At 53.6% G+C, this 12,554-nt stretch overlaps 2 protein-coding genes across 2 annotated transcripts; one reads left to right on the top strand and one right to left on the bottom strand.

The window, feature by feature from the left end:
- Nucleotides 1-7,265: 7,265 nt before the first annotated feature.
- CHC_T00000722001 (hypothetical protein) lies at nucleotides 7,266-7,475 on the top strand. Its single transcript, XM_005710592.1, has one exon. It carries the CDS (start codon nucleotides 7,266-7,268, stop codon nucleotides 7,473-7,475), a length of 210 nt encoding a protein of 69 aa, XP_005710649.1.
- A 374-nt stretch (nucleotides 7,476-7,849) lies between these two features.
- Nucleotides 7,850-8,605, bottom strand: CHC_T00000721001 (hypothetical protein). The gene has a single exon (XM_005710591.1). The coding sequence runs from the start codon at nucleotides 8,603-8,605 to the stop codon at nucleotides 7,850-7,852; it is 756 nt and encodes a 251-aa protein (XP_005710648.1).
- Between the last annotated feature and the right edge of the window lie 3,949 nt (nucleotides 8,606-12,554).

Genomic DNA, 12,554 nt, shown 5'->3' with positions numbered 1-12,554 from the left:
AAGCCTGGAACGAGATCACCCATTCTGACGGAGGAGAAAAATCCCAATCTCTTAGCTGAGCTTATGTCAACGTTCTGTCCAGACAACGGTCATGTTCTGGACATTTACGGTGGTACTCTTTCTACGGCAATTTCTTGCATTCGGACAAACAGAAAGTGCACTGTAGTGGAGGCAGATGCTGAGCGATATCGTTTCGCCCATGAACGGCTTCGTTTAATCGCCCAAAACCACTGCGGTCTATCAGAAGCTACTAATGCGCCAATGAAGAGGTCATGTAAAGATCCGTCTTCCGTACCATCCTTCGTGACAAGAAACTCCATCACGAGCGATACTAATAACTTGTCCGACAATGTCCTGTTATTACGTGATATGAGAAAACCTGAAAGCGGTATTGCTGATAGTGGGGAAGAGCCCTCAATGGCTGTACACGCAGCTACAACCGGGGGATCTAATGCGTCGTTCCTGGAAGCTGTGAAACCGGGAAGTACCGTGCGATTGATGGTGTCCGGGAAGGTGGTAGGGACCGGTACTCTTCAACTACCTCCGGGCGATTCTTCGAAGTTCTACAGAAGGCTGCACGGACACGAGCTCAAAGATGTTGAGAGAGATGGCGAGTGCCTAGTTGCTGTGTTCCGTGTGTCAATTCTACCTGAGTCGAGGAGTGTGAAGTACCCTTACAATTTCAAAGGACAGGAGGCAGTCCCGGACAATCTGCGTGATATAGGTAGCGCCTTCTGCGCCTGGGACCTGCACAGTATGGCGCTCTTCAATGATGCGATTGTTACTCACTCGTCGGTACAGAACACATAGTACTCATGTAAAAGGCTGTACTGTTCTTCACGTCGGGCTTCGCAAACCATATTCACCGTATCAACTCTTATCTGTTTTACGCTCACCACAGAGTGGCACGCTGTCGTATCACGCACTATTCGTGCATCGTCGCATTGCAGACATTCTGCCGTTTATGAGCAGCAGGCAGTAGCACAAAAGGCTGAACTCTTCTTCACATCGGGCTCTGCCAAGCGTCATATCCACTTTGTCGAAGTCTATATAATAGACACACACCCCCCGCAACGCCCACCTTCTCAACCATCACCGCCGACCACCAACCAACACCAAGATGCCGTCAGAGGATGGCTGGTGGCGGGTACTGCATGACATAGTCGGGGTAGTGAGGGATGGGATGGCGTGGAATAGATACTGGGCGGGGGTGTGACGGTTGTTGGTGGTGATGGCGAGGAAGGGAATGCTGGTGTTTAGCTTGGAGTTGGCGGCGAGGGGGGGTGGAAGTGACGATACGGGTCATCGTAGTGGGTCGGGGAGGCTTGAAGTGGGCCACAATCGCCAACTTCGAGCAAGTCCAGACAGAATTTAGGATTAAATTCTGTCGGCAGATTGTGAACAGGTATCAAATTTTTATTTAACATGAATTGTACTGCAATTTCCAAGTAAAATTGTATGATAATTTTTTTGATTTGGCCTATACAGAACCCCCCATCCCCCAGATTTAGAGAGTACATGTTGGACGATAACTTCTAAACTATTTTGGTTTGTCCACTTCTGTTTTCTGCATATCACTACTACTGCTGCAAGCTTTACAACCATATAAAAATATCTGGAATCCGAAGGGGTGCCCCTGGTACTGTTTGGTATCCCAAATTCTGGTTACCACCAAACCAGTGTTCCCCGCGCCAACCCCTCGCGCACGCCCCTCTTTACAGACGCCCGCCCTTCCCCGTACACGCACGCCTGCCGCCCACCCCCCGCCACCCTCACAGTGCCGCCAAATATCCCCCCCATCCCCCCATGGTACTGCACCCTCCCCCTCCATCGCTGCACCCCCCCAACCTCCCACACACCCCTCCCCCTCTCTCCCCGGAAGCCCAACCACCACCCCCACCATCCCCACCTCCCCCACCCCCTTCCCCCTCCCCTTCCCCCCCCATGGACTACGCGGATTACATGACCTGCCGCCCGCCTTCCCCCCCGCTCTCCGCGCGCGACGCCCCGTCGCTCACGGCCGTCGATCTGTCCTCGACGCCGTCGACCCTCTCCGCCGCGCTGAGCGCCCTCTCGTCTCGCGCGGGGTCGCGTCGCCGCCGCACGCCGCGGCCCTGCGTCTCGACCACCGCCTGCTGCGCGACGTACGCCGCCCTGTCGCGTGTCGTGTCGGCCTTCCACCGCGACCTGTAGTGTCAGCACGCCGTGCGCATCCGCCCGGAGCACCTGCTGACGCACGGTGGCGCCGCCCGCGCACCACGCGGCCGCCGCGCGCCGACCAGGCCCGCATCCTGTACCTCCTCGCCGCAAAACTCGCCCTCCTCCGCCGCTCCCACCTGTGCGCCCTCTCGCGCGAGGACGGCACCCGCCCTGCGAGCGCGCCGACCACCCCCCGCCCGCCCGCGCACCGCCCGCGTCCCAGACTATCCTGCCCACCGCGTCGCCCGAGTCGCCAGAGTTTCGTTCGCGCTCCTCGTTTGCCAGACGCACGTCCCGCTCAACGCACCGCGTGTCCTCGGATAACGCCTTCGCGGCGCAGCGAGACGAGCAGCGCGAGGCACGGCGCAGCGAGCGCCCGGGGATGGACGGACGCGCGGCTCGCGAGCCACCATGCGGCGTCCGGCACGGAGGGCGGGGGATGCTCGAGGCGTGCGAGGCGTGGTGCTCCTGTAGCCGACCGCCACGGCCCCGCGCACACTGTCGCCTTTGGGCTGCGCCCCATTTTGCAAGCGCGGCGCGCCCTGCAGTTGTAACCTGCAAAAAACATTTAATCAGGTCGACGAGCTCCACTGCGGGCTGCACATTGAGCGGAAGCTGCGTGTAATCTATCCAGAGCGCTTCTTATCGTGGAAGCGCGCACCCTGCTCCTAAACTTAGTTATGCTATTTCCATTTCCTCGTGGGGCCCGTAGACATTTGAGATAAGCGCGCGATTTGACGACAGCTGTACCACGGCCACCACGATCGTGCAAAGGCACAATGGAGGACTCATAAAGACTGAGTCCCCGCTCCAAATCCGCACCCTTGTCGCCAAACTGAAAAAGTATCTCGCAGAAGGCTTCTGTAAGTGCCTTGTATTTAGAATGCGCGGTCGCCCATTTGCGCAGCCGATTTTTCTCCGACGTTGTATAATCTATCAAAGGCTTCTTTGTATAGATTGTCTTAAAAAAGTATGACAAAATCACGTCTGCCATACTGGGTATCCCTGTGGGAGCAGGGAGCTGCTCTTGATCAACGCGCGAACGCCGCCCGCTCGAATTCCCTAGCTTTGTCTGCTGAAAATCATTTTTCACCGGCGCTGTATTGTTTCTGCGGGAGCTTTGGGAGGGATCGCGGTACCCAACTTCGAGTACCGCTGCCGGCTGCACCGCCTGTCGACGGCCAGAAAACCTGGCGTTCACGGGTGGGGGGATTGGCTGTCTATCGACGACCAAACGTTCTGCAAGTGGTTACGTTGAACGCGGAATTGAACGTTAGTACAGTAGTTTACATTCACAGGCACTTGTGGACGGACGCGTTCAAACGCGTTCGCGTGCAAACAGCATAACAACCGACGTACCATGCGGTGTACCGACATGAAAAAAGTTATTCGTAATTGACTGCGACGGCCCTGTGCGCCATGAAGATCCACCAGCCCTTTCAATATTTGCCTGTGTGTTCAGCACAGGCCTTGACATGAAACCAAACGCGTTGCGAGTAGGAGGAATCCATATATTGCCCCCTGGTGGACTAGCCATGAATTCCAACTCGTGTTCAGCTAGCTCCGACTGACCGCCAGCCAGGCCTCTGGCACAGCACTCCAGCTTGAAAGCTGCCTCAAGAATGACTGCCGCTCGCATCATGGAGCTTTGATTGCTACGTACGTCTCTCTTGTGGTCCAGCACTTCTGCTGGAATTGCCCGTTGTTGTGCTTGTGCCGTTCGGGTTCCTACCTTTGATGCGAGAGCCTCTACAGCCGTGGCCTCCAGCAGAGCGTCAGCAGCTGCGAGCGCTGCTGAAGGTGCAGTAATTTTCGCCGCGACTGGCTTCGTGAGAGCTTCGGGGACTGGCGCCTTATTGACTACACTCGTCGGTTCGTTGGCGGTGGTGGTCATGAAGGCGCTCTCTGCACCGGGCGCAGTGGTGCTGGCAGAGCGGGGGGCAGACAACATTGACATTCTCAATTGTTGGTTGAGGAAGCTGTCCGTGGACATACGGGAGGGGCGAAAGGGAAACGGCGGGTGCGTTATGGTACTGGACGGTTGGGGTTATGATGTATTTTATAGGAATTGATAGCGTTATTGTTGTAGTCATGGGCCTACGTATGCCCATGCGGCGAATGAGAAGCGCGCGTGGCCTGCCACCCGGCCGCACGCGCCGGCGTAAACGCCGCGAGCCTGCCGCTCCGCGCTCCGCACTTCGCCCCTGGAAAACCACCCGCCTAGCTCCCCCGCACCCCGACGCGACGTTTCCTCATGTCAGGCCGCCCTCGTCCTGCATTTGTCTATCCCATTTGCTCTCTGCGCACGTCATACCAATGGCGTATATGCCCTTGGGTGTGACTGTAGAGCGATTTCGGTAATCCCATCTGGGCCGAGCCCAAGGCGAGTGTTGGGGTTGCGGTTGAGCAAGCCGCGGATGAGCGGTTTGAAGTCGGACGATGCCAAAGACCCAGAGGTCAACCAACTGTCCGCACTCGCAGCCGCTGAGCATCTCTGGGGCGACGTACTCGCGCGTGCCGCAAAAGGTCTCGGACATGTTGATGGGGTTTGCCGGGGTGATGCGGAGGTTGGACGAGGGGGGCGGCTGGGGCTTCTGGGAAGGGTGCTTCCGCTTGCTCAGCAGCTTGATGAGGCCCAAGTCGGCTCGGCGATGCGGACGTGGCCGTCCAGGTCAAGCAGGACGTTCTCCAGCTTCAAGTCGCGGTACACAACGAACAGTATGTGGATGTAATCGAGGGCGAGGAGGATCTCGGCGGGGATGCGGCGGCGCGCCTCCTTAGCTTTCACTCTCTCGCTTTTCCTAACGTTCGCGCCGCCCCCCGTGTGCCGCCACGTCTGTACGGCGCCCCCGCCCGCCCGCGGCAGACTGCCCCGCCGGACACGCTGCGCCACACACGCCCCGCCCAGTACCCCGCCTTATTCTCATCACCCAGGGAGCCCTGCCTCCCGGTGATGAGAATGAGGCGGGGTCTTGCCTCCGTAGCATCCGCTAGCGGCGTAGGGGATCTTACACCTCGCCGGCAGCCGCATGTATATTTGTACCCCGCCCGCCCCCTGCACTCCCCCCACACTATCTCACTCACTCCCTCGCCCGAACACGCCCAACGCCCGCACGATGAATCTCCAGGTCTGCACGCTGCTGCTCTCGGCCCTATTTTCCCTCGCCGCGTCGTCGTCGACGGGCGAGGTGCCGGAGGGGGATGGTGAGGGCTGTGGACGGGCCGTACAGCTACGACACGACGCGGACGAACGGGCACGGGCCGCTGTCGTCAGTGGACGAGGAGTTCTCCGCGTGCGGTGCGGGCGAGATCCGCCACCCTCAACTTTCCGGCGGCGGTCGGCGTCTCACCGCTGGCCCCGCAGCCCAAGCTCGTGCGCGCCGAGTAAACGCTCGGCCCGGCCCCGCCAGCTGGAACTGGGCCCTCGCGTGGCACTTCCACCACTCCGGCGAGCACACCCTCATGGGCAAGCAGTTCCCGCTCGAGAGCCACACGGTGCACCAGAGCGAGGGGGTGTGCGGGAAGGAGAGGAACACGGGGTCAGTAGTGCGCTTGCGCGGCGGAGGATAGCGCGGGCGCTCCGCCAAGCGTGAGATGGGGCCCGAGGTACGGCAACGGCGGAAGCAGGATGAGCTGGCGCGGGAGCCAGTGCGCGCGGACGGTGGTCAGGGTACCGGTGTCGCAGGCCATGAAGGAAAGGGAGGGGAGGCAAGGGAGCGGTAGAGCGGCATGCCGATGACTCTACTCTGCACTTGGCTGCGTCGGGAGGCCGGGGCAAAGGCGAATCTCGGCGGATGAGGGGAGACGGGTGCGGCGGTAAGTGTAAGGCCGGGAGCGGGCGTAGCTGTCAAGACGGCAGGAGGGACCTTTTCTTGCATGGGCGGGCTCGGGCGGCGGTGGCAGGAGGCGGGACGCTCGGAGCCTGCACCATCAACGGCAGCTTGGCGCGGGCGGGCGGGGGGTCGGCGACAACGGCGGAGGGCTCAACTATGTCGTCGCGGGCTTCTGACGAGGTGGGGTGCCCTTTTATTTTGGGGGGTAAATTTATCAATACTGTACATGAGGGGTGCGCTTACAGATACAATTCTAGGGATTCATGTACCTACTAATATCATTTATTTATTTTTTGAATGCATTTTTATTCAAATTTATTTTTTGGGGGGTCGGTACTGTAGCACGAGATGGTCTGGTATAAATTGGTTGGAAATTTACTACTGCTACCGCCAGAAAGGTCGGGCGGGAGTGGTGCACACGCGAAGGCGGGACGACGGAGAAGGGGTTTTAGCAGGGGTGGTGTGCTTCGGTACCACTCGACGGAGAAGGGGTTTTAGCAGGGGTGGTGTGCTTCGATACCACTCCCCTGCTACCCTTTTCTTTTGGTCGCGAGTTCAATTCTTCATGAGTGCGAATTTATTAAATAATGTGTTAAAATAATATGTTATTAAATAGTGTGTTAAACTAATGTATAGATTCCTGAATGTCAACTCATAATTTTAAATAATTTCTGTATTCGCGCAGTTTTAATTTTTGGCAGTGGCCCGCTGGTATGGGGCGTATGAGCTGTTACCCGCTGCATGTTACCCGTGCTCACGGATCATAGCATCTCAAGACATACGCCTCACTCGGGCTGGGCGAAAGAGCGTCAAAAGTATTTAAAATATATGGTCGGCAATTACCGAGCGTTCGACAATTAGCGCACCCCCCCTTTACCCTTGGTACAGTACTCCGGGGTTCGCTGGCATGCAGAAAAACGCACCTATCCCTTTGCGCCTGTGACAGCGCCAGCCGGATTCAGAAAAACTGCTGCGAGGCTGTCGCCGATTGTATTTCAGATGTTAGGCATGATGCCATTTGACCTCTGTCTTTACTGCACTTGTCCTTCGCCCTAAAAAGGAGGGATTGTATACAAAACTACATAGTGTTTCTGTGTAAATAAAGAAGCCAATCACTGCTGACCGACATTCGAAAACCTATGTTATACAAATGTACGGGACTGGATAGGTGCCAGGTAGAAAGTCCCTGACTCAGTTTGCATCCAAAGGGAAGCACAGCAGAATCGGTATCGCATGAAAGTCCAACGAGGAATCTCCAGTGCGCTACTACCAACTCCTCGCGTAATTTTCAGACTCAAACAGTATCAAAATAATGAGCATTGCTTGCGACGTCATCGTGAGTACTGCATGTGGATTGGAATCCGAAGATGGGCAGGGGGAACCTGGAATCGCTTGCTCAGCCAACGAGGATTCTGCCGAGAGCCACATCCGACTTGTCTCTGATTTTCAGGTTCGTAACATACAAACTATTAAGACATGGGTGAAGTGTCCTGGGCCCTGAATTCGGAGCGCTAGCAAAGGCAACCCACGCACAGTACTACTGAGACGTGAGCGTCAAAACCGCCAATGAAACGCCAATAGTTCTTCTGTGTACCTCTGTCCTAATCGGTTAGAAGAGAACATTGTGCGTGGGATTGCAACAAGCGACGGATCACGTTTTCAACTCTTCATCAGACTCAATGGCACGGATGGCTTGAAGCAGACTCAGCGTGCCGCTTGGTTGATGAAACATTTTGTCATTTTTCATCAATCCTCCTTCACAGAATACGCACCAGTATTTCATCAGCTCCCTTCGGCTTCCTACCGTGGCCTGGCGCTCAAACATCGATTTTCACGTCGGCAGGAGAGTCTTCACGAAAATGGGCTTGTAGAGTCTTCCCCAGACACTGATTGATAACCTTAACTTGTTCTTCAGTTCTGAAATGTTTTCCAGTGTTGATGAAAGATATGGCATCTGCTGCAACACGTCTAGCGACCCAGCCGATGGGTCGCATGTCCTCGGCACCGACCATGGTTGCTATCCATTGAACAGGCAAGCCGCTCCAGCGAGCAAAGAAGGGAGCAAAATTGACCTCCGCAGAACCGTTGCGGACTTGATTCGTTTCAGGCCTCGTCGTAGCCCACGATCTCTGCGGAGCCTGGGGCAAGACGAAATAACCATCACCGGGTGGGGTTTCGTTTGGGGATTCGTTTTCTCTCATCGGACGATATCCCACGGCTGTTATTGCAACTTCGTAAAAGGCCTGATAGGCAGCGTTGAGGCTTTTCTGATTGGCGTCCAAATATTCGATAGTGCCAAAGCTATCCAACATAGATGCATGTAATTTTCTTTCTACAAGGTGTACCTGCCAGGTCTGGACCTCTGAGCAATAATGTTCATTGACAACGTTTCCTCTCCAGTATTCTTTGCCCGAGCTCTTATACGCTACTCCCTTTCTCAAGACGACTTCCCACGCAGAAGTGCCATTGGTGATTTTCGTAGGGTCACTGCTGAAGCCGACGCGCAAGACGTCCAAGTTGCGCAAGGCGCGAGCAACCTTGAACACGCGGGCGTACTTGGACTTGGGACGCATGATGCGCCAGTACAACCAGACCCAGCGGCCGAGGTAGAAGATGGTAGCGGTGAGAAACTCGCGCGGCCCGGCCTCTTTGAAAATGCCCTCAATGATGAAGCGGAAGACGCTCCAAATGACGGCGATGGAAAAGACTGCGAGTTGTGAAATGATGCGGGCAGGCGGCCAACCCCAGACTTTGCGACAAGGAGAAAGACCGGCGATAACGAAACATACGGCGAGGATGAACATGGAGACAATGTCCGCCCAGGCTGCTATTTCTTTTGCGACTTCATCGTCAAAGCGCATAACGGGAAAGCGGGGGAAGCCAATCTCACACGTGTGTCCGAAATGGGATGTTGGAGAAGAAGTGGGAAGCACGCACAGTGGGAGGAAGGTATACACAGGTGGGCATCAAGGCGTGGCCATCAGGGCGTGGGCAACGGACTGTGGGTAAGCTCGAAGAAGCTGGACGAAATGACGACGAAGGAATCGGGAGATAAAGGTAGGATTGAAAGACGGGAAAGGCATGATCGTTGCTGATCGTGAGGACGATTGTAACCGCACGAGGAGATGTTATACCCATGTTGTAAGGGTACATGAAGGACTGCGGTGGGCAGGATCTGGCAAATAGGGAGTGCTCGCACTCGCACGAGCAGAGGAGGAGGCGGGTACAGCATGTACAGAGTCTGTATGTGGGTCCTCTGTACTACAGAGGACCAGTTTTCATAGTACGTCGCAGAAGTGCGGATTTGTACTGCAGCGCGGCACCCATACAAAATGTCGGACATGTCGTATCCAACCAACGGCACACAGTGGATAGCAGGTAACTTACCAAGGGTACCGGTACCCTTCACTACACACACCACAAACGCTTACTCCTGCATGTTGTGATGCAGAACACTATTGAAGGTACTATCACGTACTGCCCGACTTCTCTCGGCTTAGGGTGACCCCACCGCGCCTTGCCCAAAATCGCAAAAAGCAGACAGTTGTCCTCCGGTAATTGGATCTACTATCTTTTAATCAAGCCGCGCTTTGGGGGAGGTGGTGATTCAGAGATGAACCCCACCGCGCCTGTAACACGATACTTCTATCATATTCAGGGTCACTCCAATTAGGCTACAATTTGGCGCAAAGAAGCAAGCTACTGCACGCGTCTGTTTCACAATTGGCGCAAAAGCCATTTGGAAGAGCTTTGGTAGAGCTGTAAGCACATGAAATTCAGATGTTTTCTGTACCGTTACTGTAGAACAAAGCTCGCCCAAACGGCGCTTTGGACAAAAATCTCGACCAAATAATTTTGGTTTGGAAAAGAATCCTGCCCAAATTCTAAACTTTAGGACAAATGCTGGCGCGGTGGGGTTCAAAATCTCTTCCATCGGTCCAAACTTTAGTAGTTGGAATTTTAGGACTGAAATTTTGTTGGCGGTGGGGTCACCCTTAGATGCCCACGTACTGTACACTACCGTATACTGTAATGTAAGGAAACTCGGTAATCCCTGAGGGGTTGGCCAGTAGAATATAAAAAAACAGCCTTCTCGCTACTATTGAACCGTTGTTGTCATATGAGGACACTTTTCGACTTATTTTTTTTCTGGACTTGGGCTTTCTTGACAAGAAAGAAAAACATACCCCCGCCACCGTACATGGCTCCTGCCCTGGGATCGGAAAGAACTTTGCGAGAATTGCATGTTCTTCCTGGTCGTTTTTAGATGTGCCTGGTTTTTTAAACCACCTTAAAACCGCATGTAAAATAACTTCAAAAACTAAAAACGTCGGATTAAATCTGCATTACATTCTTAATCGTTCTGCGTATTCAAAGCTCCTATCCCGGCGTTCTGCGTGATGCTATTGCCGAAAACAAGTACGCTAATAAAATAATATTCAAGGTAGCTTTTAAATTGTTCCATTTCATCCATTTTTTAAAAAAACAGCTTGCCTCAGATGAGGACAAGCTCCGGTCAGATAAACACTAGCAAAGAGAAAACACATGTGAGAAAGAACTTGGAGAGCTCGAGAGAGGGTGGGAAGGCGGGAGAAAACAGGACATGTGAGAACGTGCGCAGCAGCCAGAGGGCTCCCAGTCAGAATGGGTGAGAGCAGAGAAATGGACATGACAAGACCGTCCCCCGCGACACAACTCGATGTTTGCAGCAAAGGACAATGCCAAAGCTTGGGATGGTGACAGCAACCGGTGCTGCCATTTTGATCTGCTCGCAGCTCCCTGTGCTTCCTTCACTGCCGAACCCAAGTGCATACAAACATGATAAACCGCCTTTTGAAAAGAAAACGTAGGATGCCAAGTTGGGATCCCTGAATACTTCGTTCTACAACTCATAACTGTCCCGCTCCCCCCTGGGACGCGGGGGCGACGAATGCTTTATTGAGTGGGCGACGGTGTCTCCTCATGCTCAATCTCTGCCTGTAACTACAGCATACAAGACATCTACGAGGCATTATTCATGTTTACTTGTGAATTGAACACGGAACTTTCGAGAAAGGCCCATTTCCTAAGCTATTATTCATGTTTACTTGTGAATTGAACGCGGAACTTTCGAGAAAGGCCCATTTCCTAAGCTACCTCTCTTCATATCCCCGAAAAACGTGAATTTCTACCACTATTAAAGACAGAGGGCTGCTCCCGTTCTACAAATTTTCCGCGGATTGACCACACAGGTCCGTCCACTCCTATCGAACCCTATAACAAGACAGCCGTCGCTATACACATGTCCAACAGTACCCACCATTTCAACTTCTTCCACCCATCGAACCTGGAGGATAGCTTGGCTCATCACAATAAGAAACCACGATGTAGGATACTGACGTCGGCCACGTCGGAGTGATCCAGCATTGTACCTCCCTCCCAGGCTCACACCCTGGCACTTCTATCCTGAGCGAAATCCCGTGTTTCCCGGTTTCTTGTTATATTCTCATTGTTTTCTTAGCATCTCCAGGTATCTTACCTTTTCACCGGTCTGTTAAAGTCAAGTCGCAGTGTGCTGTGAACATATATATATATACATATGTATATAGACAGTAAAAACTGGGAGACAGACTAAACTCTATCAAGCGTTTAAGAAAACGAGAGTGGTGGACTTTACGTTGGCCGACTGCAGGTAAAACTGGTCCAAGCCACACGACTGCATCCTCCCAATATGCCCTTCTGCTCCACCACCACAGCATCATGACTTATCATACATGCATCTCCTTACGGTTATGAAATCAACTGCGGCATCCTTTGTCCGAATACTCACAACGCCTCTACCTTTTCAACTCTATCTTCGTCCTCACGGCAACTTTCGAGCCGATTCCTGATCTCCACACTGGGCATCGTGTATACGGAACTGTACGGGAGAAATTTCTCAGGCCTTCGCTCTATGCCTCGTAGAAAACTTTGTGCAGTACAGTGCTGAAACCTCAAAACCCAATATCTTTGTACACAATAGAAAACAATTGCATTCATACTGGGAATGTTTAGTTAGACTGTAAATTGAGGCGAAGGCGAAGGCAAAGGGATCTTCAAAAAACCGAGTCAGTTCCTAACCATTTGAATTATGCTCAGACATACACAGCCACTATCATATCACTGCGTGTATTGGGATGCTCAGCATCAGCACCTGAAGTCTTGTTCTAATTCTTCACAAGGAGTGAGACTTGATCATTGTCACAGGAAAAAGCTGCTCTTCTTTCCACGGAGTACAGGCCGTCAACAGAATATCAATCTCTTCGACAGGCTCACTGACGGTTCGTGATCCCCCCTCTATCCTTTCCTTTCCTTCAATACATCCTCTGTAAACGAGACATGGCTTTCCTGTTGTCTCAAGATAGACTCCCAGACTTTCGGACATACAGCATGCCCTGCATTTGTATGTCAAAAATTAGGACAAACTCCTTTCCGCCTCCAATACGTGTTTCAGTAGACAGAAAGCCCGGAGCCACCCAGAAACCTTCTCATGTCAGGATCTTT

Source organism: Chondrus crispus, genomic scaffold (assembly GCF_000350225.1).
Source record: "Chondrus crispus Stackhouse genomic scaffold, scaffold_591, whole genome shotgun sequence".
NCBI lineage: Eukaryota > Rhodophyta > Florideophyceae > Gigartinales > Gigartinaceae > Chondrus > Chondrus crispus.
This window is presented reverse-complemented; position numbering and strand designations above follow the sequence as displayed.